The following is a 17561-nucleotide window of genomic DNA, read 5'->3' on the forward strand; positions in this document are numbered from 1 at the left end:
AGTAGATGCGCATATCTGACAGCTGCATAAGGGCAAACCACAATCTAGTCATCCTACCATACTCCATTTAGCCTAATAGCCACCCGAGAGGACTGTACACCCTACTTGGCGGCCCCTATTCTCCGTCGTGCTCCCCACCCAGGAACAACACTGACCCGCGCACTTCCCCGAAGTGAGGATTGTAACACTAGAGCTTATTATATATAAGTAACGTACTTCATGGGCGAGTTGCTCACACACCCGAGTCGCTCACTTTTGCCAAGACCCCACCCCAACAAACTCTATTATGGCCCATAACAACCCGCTCTGGCACTATATAGTACAGTACAGCCTAGAATATCATTTAGATACTACTTCTGCTTCTTGCTTACACGTTCGCGCGTTATGCCCAGTCTAATTGCACTGTCTGCAGCGCCTTTAGGATGGCTCACCCACTTCAGCTTGCACCTGCTTCTTCGCCTTCTTCCCATCACTGCGCGCCCTAAACTCCTTTAGAGCTGTTAAGCGCAGGCCTTCCTAAATTGTTAAGGTCTTTTCTGCCTTAATCTGCTTTCTTTTATGCAATTTACATTACATAGCAGCCTTATTAGCTGCTTAAAGCTTAGTAATTTCCTGTTACGCTAACACTAGCTTGTGCGCAATTATTGCTGCCCCCTTTAAAACCTTTTTAAACACCTTAACTATAAAAGTTAGTAAACTATTTATATGCTTTTAAATTTTTATCTTTACAAGCATTAATTACAACCTAAGTTCTAGAGTATTACTTAGAGTTTACAACTACTAGGGCTTGTTATATACAGGTAGTAGTAGTAATAAAGTGCGCAACTTTACATTAAGGCCTATTATAACTTGTTATAAGTTAAAAGGAACTAATCTAGCGCTTTAAAACCCTTCTTAGATATTACTAAAAGTAATTACAGCATTATAAGCTGCTTTAAAGCATAGTAAGAACTTTATTTTTATAATATAAGTAATCTAGTTGTGCATAAGGTTTTTAGCTTAGCGCTTATACACTTTTTTTAAAAAAGTAAAACAACCTACATTAAGTAGCTATAAAAAGTGTAATAAGTAAAAAAGCATATAAATAGTAATAATCTTATTATTCTTATAGTATTACTAAAAATAAAGTAAGTTATAGCTCTTATAGCTGTTAATAACTAGCAGACAGTAGCTGCTAACAGTACACTTTTTTATATGCGCGTTAAAGTGCTTTAACTAGTCTAGACTAAGCTAATTAGTAGTCTAGCTGCGCTTAGAGATTATAATAACTTAATTCTAGAGTAGATTTTCCTTTTTATACTAGTTTAAAAAGTAGTTGCTACTCTAAAAGATAATAAAAAGCAGAATAGCCTACCTTTTAGCATTAATGCCCTAGATAGCTGTTGTCCACTCCTAGTTACCTAGCTAGACTGCTTTTAGCTGTCCTTATCTCTCTAAACCTGTAACAACTGCTCTAGTAGATATCTAGCCTATTATAAACCCTATCTTGTTAAAGTTGTACATGTTGTTATCCTAGATGCTATACTTAGCTTTAATATTCTCTATAAGGTTAAACTAGCTTTAAATTACTATAGAATCCTTATAAAAAGCTTTCTTATAGTTATACTTATGCTTAAACTTTACTTTAAGCTTTAAGTAACACTTAATAAACATATTAAGCTAGTTTATACTAACATAGCCTATATTATGCTTAGTGCGTAAAGAATTAGCTATATTAGCTACAGTTGCTAGCTAGGGGGGAAATCCTTGCGCATTTAGCTTAAGTATGTGCTAAATAATTACCTACTCTTTATTATTATCTAGCTTCTATAAGTTAGCTATATAATTAGCTTAGAAAGGTTATCTAGCGCGTTAGTTACTTATTATCTTTTAAAGGACTCTATAAATAGTTGCAGTGTGTTGCTTAGAAAGTGTTATGTTTTATTTAAAAGCTTAAAGCATAAGCTACATCTAATGTTCTTTTAACATGTTTAAGTAGTGTTATTAGAAATGCATTAGTATAGAAAAAGTAGTGTAGTAGGGTCTTAGCAAAAGTAAGCAACTTAGGTGTGTAAGCAACTCGCCTATAAAGTATGTTAGTAGTAGTAATAAAGTGTATAACTTTATATTAAAGCCTATTATAACTTATTATAGGTTAAAAGGGACTAATCTAGCGCTTTAAAACTCTTCTTAGATATTACTAAAAGTAATTATAGTATTATAAGCTACTTTAAAGCATAGTAAAAACTTTATTTTTATAATAACGTACTTCACAGGCGAGTTGCTCACACACCTGAGTCGCTTACTTTTGCCAAGACCCTACTAAACCACCCTTTCTACACTAATGCATTCCCTATAACACTACTTAGACGCGCTAAAAGAATGTTAGATACAGCTTACACTCTAAGCTTTTAAACAAGACATAAAACTTTTAAAGAAATGTGCTGTAGCTATGTGTAGAGTCTTATAAAAGATAATAAATAACTATAGCACTAGACAACTTTTATAAGCTAATTCTACAGCTAAATTATAGAAGCTAGGTAATAAAAAGAAGCAGGTGATTATTAAGACTATACTTAAGCTATATGCGCAAGGAATTTCCCCTTAGATAGCATTTATAGCTAATATAGCTAATTCTTTGCGCGCTAAGCGTAATCTAGGCTGTAACAATCCTCATGAATTGTTCTATCTTAAGTCGCCTAGAACCTCTAGAAGGCCCTTGTATCAGCCCTGACCTTAACCTGGCCCTGACCCCTGCTGTTACCCCTATTCCCTCATGTATTTAGTCGCACCTCGCCCCTGTAGCTAGCTCGGTAGTTTTCTGATATCCTTTTGTACTAGGCCTATAGGTGTCAATGGCATTCCCAGGTTCAGAGTCCCCACGCACTCCCATATGCCTCTGAGTGGATTCCCACCGCATTCGGACCTATTGTCTTGCCTGCGCCGTTACATAGGCCATGTTTGCATAAACTGGCCTAGTACGTTTGTAAAGCGTTATTTAGAGCTTAAAGTAACGTTTAAGCGTAAGTACAACTATAAAAGAGCCCTCTACAAGAGTCCTAGGGTAATTTAGGGCAGGTTTAGCCTTGTGGAGAATATTAAAGCTAAGTATAGCATCTAGGATGATAACACGTACAACTTTAGCAAGATAGGGTTTATAATTAGCTAAATATCTTGTAACTATACTTGCGCTTAAAACTTTACTTTAAGCTCTAAATAACGCTTTATAAATGTACTAGGCTAGTTTATATAAACATAGCCTAGATTACGCTTAGCGCGTAAAGAATTAGCTATATTAGCTATAAATGCTATCTAAGGGGAAATTCCTTGCGCATATAGCTTAAGTATAGTCTTAACAATTACCTGCTTCTTTTTATTACCTAGCCTCTATAATTTAGCTGTAGAATTAGCTTGTAAAGGTTGTCTAGCGCTATAGTTATTTATTATCTTTTATAAGACCTTACACATAGCTACAGCACATTTCTTTAAAAGTTTTATGTCTTATTTAAAAGCTTAGAGCGTAAGCTGTATCTAACATTCTTTTAGCGCGTCTAAGTAGTGTTGTGGGGAATGCATTAGTGTAGGAAGAGTAGTTTAGTAGGGTCTTAGCAAAAGTAAGCGACTTAGGTGTGTAAGCAACTTGCCTGTGAAGTACGTTATAAGTAATTTAGTTATATATAAGGTTTTTAGCTTAGCGCCTATATACTTTTTTTTAAAAGAGTAAAACAACCTACATTAAGTAGCTATAAAAAGCGTAATAAGTAAAAAGGTATATAAATAGTAATAATCTTATTATTTTTATAGCATTACTAAAAATAAAGTAAGTTATAGCTTCTATAGCTGTTAATAACTAGCAGATAGTAGCTGCTAACAGTACAATTCTTTATATATATATTAAAGTGCTTTAACTAGTCTAGACTAAGCTAATTAGTAGTCTAGCTGCACTTAAAAACTATAATAACTTAATTTTAAAGTAATTTTTTTATACTAGTTTAAAAAGTAATTGCTACTTTAAAAAATAATAAAAGGTAAAATAGCTTACTTTTTAGTATTAATACTTTAAATAACTATTATCTACTTCTAGTTACCTGTTAGATATGCGCACCTACTGTCAAGACAGGAGGAACGCTGGACGAAAGCTGCTACATAGTACGAGCAATAAGCTCGAACAGCAAGTTGCTGCATGTTGCAGCATTTTGCAACAAATTGCAGCATGTTGCAGCAAATTGCAGCATTTTGCAGCAAATTGCAGCATGTTGCAGCATTTTGCAATATTCTGCAACAAATTGCAGCATGTTGCAAGCTGGTCGCGCATAGGGCTAGTGCGCGAGGGACTCGGATCGGAAAAACAAAAGCCGAGCAACACGAGTAGAGCAGGAAAAGGATCAATAAATAAACACAATCAATCATCATCCCACACATCATATCCAAACCCATCATATCTAAACCCATCATTCATCTTAGGAAGCCTAGAAACAGTGCTTTAATCTAACATTACCTAGCTAAGCTACTTTTAGCTATTCTTATCTCTCTAAACTTATAATAATTGCTTTAGTAGATATCTAGCCTATTATAAACTCTCTTTTATTAAAGTTATATATGTTATTATTCTAAATGCTATACTTTGTTTTAATATTCTTTATAAAGTTAAACTAGCTTTAAATTACTATAAAATTTTTATAAAAAGCTTTTTTATAGTTATACTTATACTTAAACTTTACTTTAAGCTTTAAGTAGTGCTTAATAAATATATTAAGCGAGTTTATGCTAATATAGCCTATATTATGCTTAGCGTGTAAAGAATTTGCTATATTAGCTATAGCTACTAGCTAAGAGGGAAATTCTTCTACATCTAGCTTAAGTATGTGCTAAATAATTACCTACTTTTTATTATTATTTAGCTTTTATAAGTTAGCTGTATAATTAGCTTAAAAAAGTTGTCTAGTGTGTTAGTTACTTATTATTTTTTTAAAAGACCCTATAGATAGCTGCAGCGTGTTACTTAAAAAGTGTTACATTTTATATAGAGGATAAAATAGCCTAGCAGTAGCTGTGTCAGATTGAAGCACTGTTTCTAGGCTTCCTAAGATGAATGATGGGTTTGGATATAATGTATGGGATGATGATTGATTGTATTGATTTATTAATCCTTTTTCTGCTCTACTCGTGTTGCTCGGCTTTTTGTTTTGCCGATCTGTCGGGGCAGGTAATCGATGAAATGTCTTGGCATTCTCGCTTCGTCAAATCCCCCACCCAAATTACTAGCCGAGTCAGACCAGCGCGCAATAATCGGCCTATCGCGTATATATCAGACTTGCTCTCGTCGTCAAAGTGAGGCCTGTGGAATTGCCTAATTGGGTAATTGTGAAGCTGACTTTTGGTGTTTTGCAGATGGTTTTCGCGAGCTCTGTAGACGCTCCTCCAGCCAAATCTACGCGTTTGAGTAGCCGTGGCAAAGCACCTCCTAAAGCACCTACCCGGGCACCAAAGAAGGCACAGAAGGCTTATCCTAAGGCTTGTAAGCAAGCAGCAGCAGCAGCTGCTGCTGCTGCCAAACAGCGTTTGAAGAACTCAGTTGCCTTTGTAGAAGCTCCTCCTTCGCCTCTAGCTTCTATCGTCGAATTGCCGTCGTCTCCGCCACCTGTTCCGCGACCTGTTCCGCGACCTGCTCTGTTACCTGCCCTGCCACCTGCTCTGCCACCTGCTCTGCCACCTGCTCTGCCACCTGCTCTGCCACCTGCTCGAGCTTCGTCGCCCGTTGAACCTGAGCAGCCACAGTATGAGATTAATATACAATATTCGCTTCGCGTTAACACAGTGAGGAGGCCTGGGGATGTAGAGAGCACCGAGCGATGCTTCCTCCTCCTATTGTCAATGGAGGATAAGGTGATGGCGTTGATCGACAACCCAGCATCTACAATTGATGGACGGGAGTACACCTGGCAGAGTCGCGTTGTTTAGTTTAAATGTAACAGGAGGGGTGCTACTTTCCAGCAGCTCCTACTTACTAATTTTAGCTTAACAGAGGAGATTTGCCTATTTAACGCTGTTAATCTCCATTTTAAGCGTTATAAGGGTGCTACGCGCGTAGAGTTTTAAGTAGAGATCTCTCTACAGGTTAAGGCATTAAAGAAGGCGTTTATATGTAACACATTAGTAAACAAGCTATCCTCACCACCTGCAAAGGATAATACCCTAATAACAGGCGGAAGACGTACGCAGAAGCTTCTGCGCGAAGCCTAGGCTATTAATTGCGTTACTGCCATTAAATCTAAGCTAGATTATTAGTTAATAATCTATAAGATGTGGCAATGCAGTGTAGCTAGTTGTAATAACTTTAGGAGATAGTGTTATATCTATCTAAACAGCAGCTACTATAAGATTAAGCCTGTTAATGCTAAGCAGTAGTTGCAGTTAATTGTTAACAGCAAGTCCTTAGCTATGCTCCCTTATCTAGATGTAATTAAGGTGTTAAAGCTACGCGGGAATTAGCTTAAGTTTAATCCCTATAGCCGCTAGAGAAAGAAGAAGCGGCAGGACTTATTATTATTATTAGATAGAGGCCTATTAATTAGGAAGCTGTAGAAGCAAGCTAAAAAGCAGCGTGTATTAAATTAGATAGTGCAGATGGAGGAAGACAAGGTTGCTTAGGCTAAGAGGCGTAAGCTTTAAGAGTTTTAGCTTTAGCAGATAAGGGCAGCAGCTCTACCTCCTTTAGTTCTGCTAGCTTACTTTAATCTACAATATTAACAGCCTTACTAAGCAGAGACACTAGCATGAAAGCCTATTCTAGTTCTCTTATCTAGCCTAGTGGCTGGAGGAGGCGAAGAGGATACTTGAGAGGTTGTACAGAAGTTCTTTGCGTGGCTTATTGTACAGCAGCTAGAGGACGAGCGCGCTGATTTTAAACAGGCTCGTAAGGTAGCTGTTGAACAGAGATAGACTATTAAGGATCTCTGCTAAATAGCTAACTTTAAAGGCGACCTCTATTCTATTGCTATAGGATTTAGCCTTAAGGATGGCGTAGTTTAACACCTTAGCAAGGATCTCTGCTGTTTTAAGCAGGTATATTGTACGGCAGGCAGCCTTCTCACCCTCGGCGGAGGTGCTAGAGCTGAGGTTAGTGGGTAGGTGAGAGGTGAAGACAATGCAACGTAAAAGTGCTTTATATATTACTATTGTATATAGAGACACCCTATATAGCATTAATGGAATTATTTAGTACTATAGAATCTCGCGCCTCACCTAATTAAGCTCCTCCTGCTTAATATATAGTCCGCCAGCAGCGTATTTGAAGTGCTTCTTTGCAAATCCATCACAGTTGCTCTTGTGAACAGCAGCGGCTAAGAAAGCTCTAAAGTCACCTCTATAACAAGCGCGCACATACACGTAGTTCCTCTAAATCTAAGCCTTTAAAACTGCAAAGGTAAGCTTAATAGGATTATAATTAGGCAAGTATAGAGGCAGATAACAAACAGAATAGCCAGCAGCCTGAATAACAGTCTCTACTTCATCGTTTGTGTAGATAGCAACGTTATCAAGTATAACAACCATGTGTTTAGGACCGTACACTAAGCAGAGTGTGGGAATAAGGCTGTTCTGAATCCACTTAATAAAATCCTCCCTGTTAAAGTAGCCTTCCTTAATCGCCGTACATGGAAGGTAGCCGTGTACAGTATACGCAGGTAGAATTGCCTAGGTGTCTCCTTGCTTAATGCTCTAAGTATAACAGCTCTTATAGCCTACAGGAGCATAAGCATGGTGCCGCCAGCCAGTCTTCTTATTAAATATTAACTTGTCTAGAAACACAAGGTCATTAGCAGCAAATTGCCTCATAGCGCAGCAATAGCGCTCCCTTAACTCCTCGTTACAATTAATAGAGTATGGCCTTAGGCTTCAGCAGCTCCAACCTTAATCCTTTAGGAAGTTTCCTACACACCTGCGGCTTACCTTAAGCCCGCGTTTAATAAGCAGCCACTTAACTATTTCATCTTAATACATCCATCCAGAACAAACAAGCTGCTCAAACAGAGCCTCAGCGTCTTCCCTAGCAATCTTCGGTGGCTGTCCAAGCTTCTTTGTAGGTGGCTTTCGCACGCTGCTATGCTCCTTCAAGTTCCTTATTACATTATACACAGCACCTCTACTACAGCCCTCACGATCAGCGATGAGCTGAGGCTCCCATCCAAGAAGGAGAAAGCGCACAATATTCCGGCGGGTTTGATCAGAGAGGCCGCGGGTGCTTAGAGGCAGAGGACGTGGTTGCTGGAGCTGAGGTGCTCGAGAAAGCCCGTGGGCGCGATACATGGGCGTGTAGGGTAACGCCAAACGGCTCTCTAAAACATCAAAGTTAGCCTCACGATTACCTGATTAGGCAATGATTCGGGATCAACTCACGAGCTCTTGTAGATGCGTCGATAGGTGAAAATGCGGGCTAGTTGCGCGTTGGGTCTGACGCGGCTAGTAATTTGGGTGGGGGATTTGACGAAGCGAGAATGCCAAGACATTTCATCGATTACCTGCCCCGACAGATCCGAGTCCCTCGCGCACTTGCCCTATGCGCGACCAGCTTGCAACATGCTGCAATTTGCTGCAACATGCTGCAAAATGCTGTAAAATGCTGCAACATGCTGCAAAATGCTGTAAAATGCTGCAACATGCTGCAAAATGCTGCAATTTGCTGCAACATGCAGCAATTTGCAGCAACATACTGTTCGAGCTTATTTCTCGTACTATGTAGCAGCTTTCGTCAAGCGTTCCTCCTGTCTTGACAGTAGGTGCGCATATCTGACACTCTTAGTGTACGCGACATTTTATTTAAAAGCTTAAAGTGTAAGCTGCATCTAACATTTCTTTAACACATCTAAGTAGTGTTGCTAGGAATGCATTAGTGTAAGAAAAGTAGTATAGTAGGGTCTTAGTAAAAGTAAGCAACTTAGGTGTGTGAGCAACTTGCCTGTAAAGTACGTTAACACTAAACTATTTTGCTATCTAAGTAATATTAGGTTTTTTACCTAGATGTAGTAATTCTAGCGCTGTTAACGCAGCTAAAATTAGGTCTCTATTAGTGGAGTTAGAGTTATGTTGAAATTTTGAATTTTCTGAAGCGAGTGTGCGCCAGGTGAAACCGTGCGTCAGATGCCAAGCTACGGTACGCGCTAGAACACGGGAAGCATGCTGATTCCCGCGCTAAAATACAGAGTCTATAGTACGAAACAGAGAAACCTTTTACAGATCCTCTTTAAGAGTTGATTTATTATATTCTTTTCACAGGAGTATACAGCCAAGGTACCGAAATGAGATAATATGCAATTGAGCTTGATGGAGCAGGGGTGCAAAATGAAAGCAGTTTCTGACACTCTGAAGAGAACAGACGATACAATCAACATTATTGTATTCTTAAGCTACAGAATAGATCTTAGAGAGGAATATATATAGAATCTTATTATATTACTCGGGACTTAAAAGAACGGTGGAGAAAATTATTAGGTTGCTAAAAAAATAGATTCGTTTCGGCACAGGTGGTTTTTCGCTACGCGTGGAGGAACGTTAGTATCTATTGTGTGCAAAAATTGGGAAATTTCTTGGCGTTCCTTAGATCTTTTTTTTCCTTACTAAAATTGCATAGGAGATCACAATCTTAATAGAATTCCTAATATATTAATAAATCCTTTTTAAATATTGTTAGTAAGTTAAAGCCTTAAGTTTATATAAAAATACTGCTCTTAGCTTAATTTTTAGAGTAACAGGACAACAATGGGCCTAAAACAGAAGGCCAGAGCAGCCCTAGCTACCTAGACGCGTTAAATTAACCTTAGTAGCAACCTACTAGCCTATTCTATGCGTGTGAGGGCACAGGGCCTGTTAAGCAAGCGTAAGGAGACTGCTAGTAGTACTAAACTAAAGTTAGCGCGTTATAAGTTAACCTAATAGTAAGAGCAAAGTAGGAAAAGCTTACTATATCCTAGCGCCTACTAAGAGCAAGCCTGCACCCTAGAAAGTAGTAAAAGCAACTAAACAATCTGCTCCTCCTGCTCTAGCTTAGCAAGAAGCTGTTCCTATAGTTCCTGCCTGTTACCCTAAGCCTAATACCTTATCTAATATACTTAGGGATGACCTTTTTTTGCTGCTAAGGAGCTCCCTTTTAACTTTTATCTTATCTTAGCCTGCTCCTGCTTCTGCGGCTGCTAGGGAGTCTTCCCCCCCTAATTAAATAGTGGAGTTTAACGTTGCTGTACAATATTTAGTGCGCGTGAACAGTAATAAGGCTAATAGTAGGCTAGTAGATAAGGTTATTTCTTAGGCGTTTTTCTTGCTCTTGCAGGTAGAGGATTAGGTTAATGCTATAATTAAGGGCCCTTTTGTATAAAAGCATGTAAAGGCTTAAGATTTCTATATTACCTTACGCGCTGTTTAATATAGGGCTAACAAGTAGGGGGCTAGCTAGCAGCTCTAAATAATAGAGGACTTTAGGCTTAGTAAAGAACAGAGGCTGTTCTTTAGCGTTAAACACTATATAAGGCGCCTTAAAGGCGCAGATAGGGTGGATATTAAAGTAGAGGTAAAGCTTATGTGTAAGGTAATAATAAAAGCCTTTCTATGTAACTAGTTAGTAAATAAGCCTTTATCTAATCCTCCTATTACTCTAGGCTACAGAGAAAAGTTACCCTAGCGTATACAGTAGCTGTTAAATAAGAATTGTACTTATTAAAGGATCTAGGATCTTACTACTAGTATTAATAGCTAGAGTTAGATCTCTTATATATAAAAGTGCTAGGTATTAACCTATAACAACTTTAAGCACCTCTGCTATGTTTACTAGGCTACTTATAAGCACTTTGCTGTAAAAGACGCTAATTTAGAGTTGTAGGCTTAGGTAATCTTTAAAGGCTAAGCATATGTAAATTAGCTACTAATAGAGCTTATATAATACTAGCAAACTTTAATAGGGAACTAGCTAAGAGTAAACCTGCATAATAAGTAAAAAAAGAAGTGTTATAGCTTCTTATTATCTTTAAGTAATAAAGATAAGCTTAGGAAGATAATAAAAGTAGCTAAAAAACATAAGATCTAAGAGAGACTATAGGCTATAAAGAAAGCAGCTAATAAACAGTAGAAGGCTTAGAAGATAAGAAAGTAAGCTTTTTAACAGTAGCAGCTTTAGCAGCAGTTTTAATTAACTAACTATAATATGTTAGGTCTAAGAAATCTGCTGTTTCTGTTTTTAAATGTACTTTATCTGCTTTTTACTTCTTTAACAGCTGCTCTCTGCCTAGAGACTTTTAAACAACCTATACCTATTCTAAGCTTAAGCCCTATTGCTAGCAGCAGAAAAGATAACTTATAGGTGTTAGTAAAAAAGTTTTTTAACTAGCTTGTTAAACAACAACTAGTTAAAGATTATAAAGACTATATATAGGCAAGGGATATAGTAATAGAGTAGAAGTAGATGTTAAAGGATCTTAAAAAGATGTTAATCCTTTAGAGTAAATTATATATAGTAGCAGTAGAGGCTCTGTTTAGGTTAAAGGATAGAATAGTATATTATTTTTATAATAAGCTTTGTTAATTTAAACCTAAATATTAAACTACTTAAGAACTATTAAATATTTATAAGGTAACAGAGCAGAGATTAAGTGCTAAGGAGGAAATTTAATAGACTTAGGATTCTAACAAACGCAGAGTTTTTAGTAGCTAAATAAGGTTAATTAGAGTTTAATGTCTTATTGTTTTATAACCTAATATCCTTATAGTCTCTGTTATCCTAGGAATCCTTATTACAACCTTGTTAAGCGCTAATTTTAGCTCTTACCTAATTAAGCTCCTCTAGCTCTATATATAACTCTCTAGCAGCGTATGTAAAGTGTTTTTTAGTAAAATAATTACACTTACTACTCCTAATTGCGTCCTTAAGGAACAGGCTAAAGCTTGTATACTGCTACTAATAGTATAAATAGTTCCTCTTAATCTATGCCTTTAATACCCTAAAGGTTAACTTAATAGGATTATAGTTAGGTAAGTACAGTAAGAGGAAACAGATAATGTAGCTAGTAGCCTTAAGGATAGTTGTAACAGCTTATTCTAATAGATTAAGACGTTATTAAGGACTATAACTATAGGCTAGGTCCTGTAGGTTGCTTAAAGTAAAGAGAGGAGGCGCTGCTTAATCTAATTAATAAACTCTTTATAATTAAAATATTCTTTCTTTACCCCTGTACAAGGCAGGTATCTGTTTACTGTATAGGCTAGGAGGATGGCCTACGTCTTCCCGCGCCTTATATCCTAAGTATATTAACTTTTATAGCCCACAGGCCTATAAGCCTTATGCTGCTAGCTAGTTTTCTTATTAAAGATAGACTTGTTAAGAAACACTAAATTGTCCTATGTAAACTAATAAAGAGAGCAATAGTAGAGCTCTTAAAGCTCCTTATTATAAGCCTGCAAGAAAGGCTGTAAGGTACGCCTGCTTTATCTATACTAGGTGAGGTAACAGGAGATTGTAGATCTATTAACCTTTACGCCTCTTTCTATCTATAGCTAATAGGCTTGTTTGTCCTAGTATCTCTATCTGCTGCAGATTAACTTCTTAAACAGAGCTTTGCTATCTTTATTGCTAATTTTAGAAGGTCTTCTAAGCTTTATAGTGGGTGGCTTACAAACACTGCTATAAGCCTTAAGATTATTCTCTACATTATAAACTGTGTAGAGAGAACAACCCTTATAATTAGCAATTGCAGTTCTAGGCTATCTAAGCAGAAGAAACTAACAGATGTTTATACAAATGCAATTATTAAGCCCTTAGGTGCTTAGTTTAAGATATTAGGGTGATCAGGGCTGGCTAGGAAGGATGGAGACGCTATAAGCGCGATACATTGCAAACAAACGCGTTGTTACTCCTAAAAAAGTTAGTATAGGCGCTTCTCTATACAAACTAAAGGCTTTAACCTACCTAGGGCTAATCTAATTGTTATTTGTTGATATATTAGGAATTCTATTAAGATTCTGATCTCCCATACAATTTTAGTGGGGGAAAAAAAGATCCAAGGAACGCCAAGAAATTTCCCGATTTTTGCACACAATAGATGAGGAAAGCTCGGGAACTGCCCCGTAACAGAACACTGTTGTCTTGCATCTGCCGTCTTGCCCATTCATGAACGTGCTCTACGCGGTAGGTGTATCAAGGGCAATCCCTACTGTGTATCCCTGGGAAAGACGCTTAATGGTCCTCTTGATATAGTATTAGGAGTTTAGAAATTCTCCAAAGTCCGAGGGCGATATGGAATCGAGCGCAAAGCATGAGTGCATGGAGTCCGTAGGAGCTGACCAATGGAGGGCCTGTTGTGTGGCCATTGTGTTTTAGCCCACGACGAAGGATTGTGAAGTTCAACATATCAGCCAATTGCTTTGCGAGCGAGACCCAGTGGCTGGATCGCCAAGGTTCCTGGATAGCAGAAATGCCGAGGTCGATGAAAGGCAATTTTTCGTGTTGGTAATCACGCTAGGCACGCATATAGGGGAGCAGAATCCGTTCAGTTTTTATCATCAATTCCCGCGTTAGAAATTAGACTACGGCACGTGTTGTCTCGGTTCATCTGAGGATCTTTGGACATAGGACAGTTCCTGAGCCTACACCCTCAACTAAGTGATACTATTTGGCCTCGCTACTTCCCTGATCTCACGTGGTGAAGTTCGAAATCTGTGACAGCTGCCTTAGAGCCGTCATCCATCTTCACATATTCTTTGTTGGAGGTGTGGTGGGTCATATCCGCCGACCGTGGCTTGTTCCCTCTACCCGCGATCGTCCCAACGGCGGATCCAAAGGTATCGTTGATCCTCGTAGATAGTTTCTCCGCCGTTGTTCGGAGATAAGGTTTTAGTGCAATTAGAGAGGGCCCAATGATGGCGGCTGAAAGCTCTGATTGTGTGGGAATCCACATAGTGTAGCCATACTTGTCGAACTGGGGAGGAATCACTCGACTGGCTTGCGACATATACCCTATTTTCATTACCGCTGCCTCTGTTGTAGGAGAAATTCGGGAGTAGGCTCACATCTTGGGTCAATAGTTCCCGTTCGTCCCCACTGTAAGCCGAAAATTGCCAGCTTGTATGCGGCAGCGACACACGCTCTAATTGAAGGCAATCAGCAAGAGCCTGCTCCAGAGAAGAAGCCGCGCACTTACGATGTACCCAGAGCGAATATAATAATCACTCCAATACGCCTCTTTAACGGCATTTGTAATCCTATCACGGATCCGATGGGCAGAAACAGAAGTTCTAAATCTTGCAGAAGGCTGACGCTGTAGAGAAGGGCAGTATAGATCCAGTAGTTAACGTTGTCACCACAGTATTCACGCCTCTCAAATGGCTTCCAGAACTTATGAAGAGGCTTACAGAGGAATCCAGCATATGTTACGAAGCCAGCGATGTAGCAACCGACGAAGACCAGGGATGCCCGAATGACTATCCGCATGGGCTTGCTGGCTTTAGAGAAGACTCGGTCGTAGAATAGAAGAATGGATATGCGTACGAAGCCTGAAGCGAGAGGGTACAGGAAGGATGTCATAACGAGGCCCTATTGAAGGTTAAGAATGGAGCTACAGCAAGCATGACGGCTCACCTTGCCCCATAGCTCGAATTCTGGCATGGTGACCTCCCAAAGAGGCTTCCCGATGCCCGCTTTGGCATTCACATAGCATGCCATGATGGAGTGAGCAATGTAACACACCTGCGAGGAGTAAACACGAGTTTTTCTGCCACTGTTCACCATCAGCCCCACAGGAGACGTACCAGCGCTGGCACCATTGCCCAATCGTCGAGTCCAAAGGTCTTAGACTTCCAACGAAACACCAGGCGGAGCACAGCCGTCAAGCTGGCTACGATAAGAAAGACGATGATGAATATGGCTACATCCCATTTCTTGTGTATGTCATTCAGCTGAATCGGCGGTGCAAGAAGGTTAGGGTCGGGACCAACATCCATCGTGAGGCATAGAATCGCAGTCGGATGGATTACAACAGCTGAGTTGGAGTGGAAGAGGGAAGGCAATTAAATGACGGCAAAGCAGAGCGCACGCTCCCCCGGGGCCCGTTGCAAGGGAAATGCATCTGCATCTTTTGTTGCGAAGAACGTTTCGTGCCCGCAAAGCTATGGCCGGCTCCTGCATGTACTATGGAGACAACGGTACGGGCCGGAGCGATGCCCGGACTTCAAATCGATCTCCGCTACGATGCATGCCCCACACCAGTCACAACGGACTATTGCACCCCGAATTCGGGATATGGAGGGCAAGCCTGCGGCTATGCGCGATTTGGCATTGTAGTAGCCTTCTGCTGGTATGGAGGAACAGTGGGATAGGCGGACCTGAATAATTGGTGACAGAGTTGCCGCACGAACGACTTCACTAGTGATGGAAATCTAAGGAATAGTAAGGATCCGGCGAGCAGGCACGGACCACAGTAAGCTTACGCCGAGATTGAATGGGCTGCACGTTGGAGTGATGAGCAACTGAAAAGTGCAGAGAACCCGGCACATTCTTTTTAAGCGAAGTGTCGGCCTCCCACTGATCGGCAATAATACTATGCGATAAGACCACCTTCGTTCCCCATCGCTTCATGGGCGGGCAAATCGTCGCTGAAACGGGGAGGTCTCCATTCTTTTCCGTGCCGTCTCCCAGTCAGTAGTCCACTCCCTGTAGTAAGGTTGGTATCCGAGAATACCACCTAGCCACCTTCCGAGGATGATACCCATAATTCGGGAGATGGTCATATTGAATGGGATCAAGGATGGCAACGCGAGACATGAGCCTCCAGCATCAAACATCTGCCTTGGGTTAGCTCCCATGATATAATAGAGAAGACGGTGGCCTTGGAAGTTGGCACACTTACGCAAAGCACTTGAATGAGGTCGATCCCTTCCCCTCCAGGGGCCAATGCCTGATCCATGTACCTATAGTAGTTCTCGTAAAAGATGAAATCCAGCATGTATGGGCCGACAGCTGCTGGGCTGCTCAACAGAAATTTGGTGAACCGCTGCCCAGGGAATGGTGGTCCTGGAATAACTCGATTTCGGACCCATGGAGGTACTTGAAGCTCAGGTTTGAGAGGTGTGAGTAAAACACGCCTAGTCCCAACATCAACGTAGAGGCTACCTTCTAACACCTGAAAATATTCGACTTGAAGATAGTGAAAGTGCGTGGGCGGCTTCTGCTTTCGTAAATTTTCTATGTGCAGATGGTTGTTGTCGAAAGTAACTTCGAGATTGAATACACGCCCGTCTGGTGGCAGAAGACGGCGGACACTGATTGCACCGTCAAAGCTAAAGTTGTTAGTACACGTCAGAACGAGCAATTGTGGTGGAGTACATACACCACTACCGGATCCTGTCCAGCTGTAGTCGACTTTGGACGTGGAGGAACCATTTGCGAATAAAATGTTAGGAACTGTTCAGACAAAACCTATATTTATGCTAAATGCCAAGGTGCTTACTATACGACGGATTTTAGTAATCCCAGCCGGCGGATCAGACTAGATTAACTATATGTTACGATCCCCGATAGGACCGTAACCGAGTGTCCGAGTGCTGCACCTTGGTTCGTGGTGTCAGATTGAAGCACTGTTTCTGGGCTTCCTGAGATGAATGATGGGTTTGGATATGATGTATGGGATGATGATTGATTGTATTGATTGATCGATGATTTTTTTTTTTTTGTCTGCTCTCCTCGCGTTGCTCGGCTTTGTTTTTCCGGTCCGAGCCCCTCGCGCACTAGCCCTATGCGCGACCAGCTTGCAACATGCTGCAATTTGTTGCAAAATATTGCAAAATGCTGCAACATGCTGCAATTTGCAGCAACATACTGTTCGAGCTTATTGCTCGTACTATGTAGCAGCTTTCGTCCAGCGTTCCTCCTGTCTTGACAGTAGGTGCGCATATCTGATACGTATATAAGCATGAATCCTGACAAGCGAGGCTTGGCAGCGATTCGTCTCTCTTACATCATCAAATAATACACTATCTCTACCGCCAAGCCCTCTCTCCTATTGGTCTGGATATAAGCCGGTTATTGATCTGATTGGTAGAAAATCAAATAACCAAAAAGCTTTGTTGTTCTACGTTTTTAAGCCTCAAGTAATCATTCTGCTCTGCTACATGCTTGATCTGGCCTTCTTTTTTCCCTATCATGATCGAAGACGACGCGGTCGGGGGTGTTAAAATCACTTCTGCTGCGTGGTTTTTCCTTCCAAATATGATTGGCGCTGCCAAGACCTTCCAAGCAAAGCCCGTTATCCTTCCTAATCGGGACTAGCCACTTTCTTCCTGGAAAGGAAGGATAATCTGCTCGTACACTCCTATCTTTCTCCGAAAGCTTGCTCTCAGTGCTATCCGTGCTATCTACCATCCCATCTTTACACTCGCTAGTCCTCGGGACTAGCATTTAGTATTGTCTAAGGTAAGGTATTGTAACACTTCTCTAGCCTCTTGCTAGTAGGATTCTTGTCAGATATGCGCACCTACTGTCAAGACAGGAGGAACGCTTGACGAAAGCTGCTACATAGTACGAGCAATAAGCTCGAACAGTATGTTGC

At 40.3% G+C, this 17561-nt stretch overlaps 4 protein-coding genes across 4 annotated transcripts; 1 reads left to right on the top strand and 3 right to left on the bottom strand.

The window, feature by feature from the left end:
- Window positions 1-5067: 5067 nt before the first annotated feature.
- BDR25DRAFT_362666 (uncharacterized protein) lies at window positions 5068-5903 on the top strand (the record flags this gene model as incomplete). Its single annotated transcript, XM_033696604.1, has 4 exons — window positions 5068-5091; window positions 5186-5310; window positions 5385-5849; window positions 5891-5903. 4 exons carry the CDS (start codon window positions 5068-5070, stop codon window positions 5901-5903), a joined length of 627 nt encoding a protein of 208 aa, XP_033540519.1.
- A 1795-nt stretch (window positions 5904-7698) lies between these two features.
- On the bottom strand, window positions 7699-8422 carry BDR25DRAFT_347158 (uncharacterized protein). Its single transcript, XM_033694237.1, has 2 exons — window positions 8377-8422; window positions 7699-8315 (listed from the first exon to the last, which is right to left on the bottom strand). Exon 2 carries the CDS (start codon window positions 8284-8286, stop codon window positions 7972-7974), a length of 315 nt encoding a protein of 104 aa, XP_033540520.1. The 5' UTR covers window positions 8287-8315; window positions 8377-8422; the 3' UTR covers window positions 7699-7971.
- A 5218-nt stretch (window positions 8423-13640) lies between these two features.
- On the bottom strand, window positions 13641-14958 carry BDR25DRAFT_297833 (uncharacterized protein; the record flags this gene model as incomplete). Its single annotated transcript, XM_033689028.1, has 5 exons — window positions 13641-13975; window positions 14029-14105; window positions 14160-14551; window positions 14597-14704; window positions 14767-14958. 5 exons carry the CDS (start codon window positions 14956-14958, stop codon window positions 13641-13643), a joined length of 1104 nt encoding a protein of 367 aa, XP_033540521.1.
- Window positions 14959-15588: 630 nt separating this feature from the next.
- BDR25DRAFT_245311 (uncharacterized protein) lies at window positions 15589-16136 on the bottom strand (the record flags this gene model as incomplete). The annotated part of the gene is made up of 2 exons (XM_033685883.1): window positions 15589-15798; window positions 15864-16136. Coding segments are annotated over 2 exons (483 nt in total), but the record flags the coding sequence as incomplete, so codon positions are not given.
- Window positions 16137-17561: the final 1425 nt, after the last annotated feature.

This window comes from Lindgomyces ingoldianus, assembly GCF_010093535.1.
Source record: "Lindgomyces ingoldianus strain ATCC 200398 unplaced genomic scaffold BDR25scaffold_57, whole genome shotgun sequence".
NCBI lineage: Eukaryota > Fungi > Ascomycota > Dothideomycetes > Pleosporales > Lindgomycetaceae > Lindgomyces > Lindgomyces ingoldianus.

Excerpts from the sequence above, each read along its gene's own strand:
- BDR25DRAFT_347158 (XM_033694237.1), bottom strand. The coding sequence starts at position 8,286 with ATGTATCGCGCCCACGGGCTTTCTCGAGCACCTCAGCTCCAGCAACCA.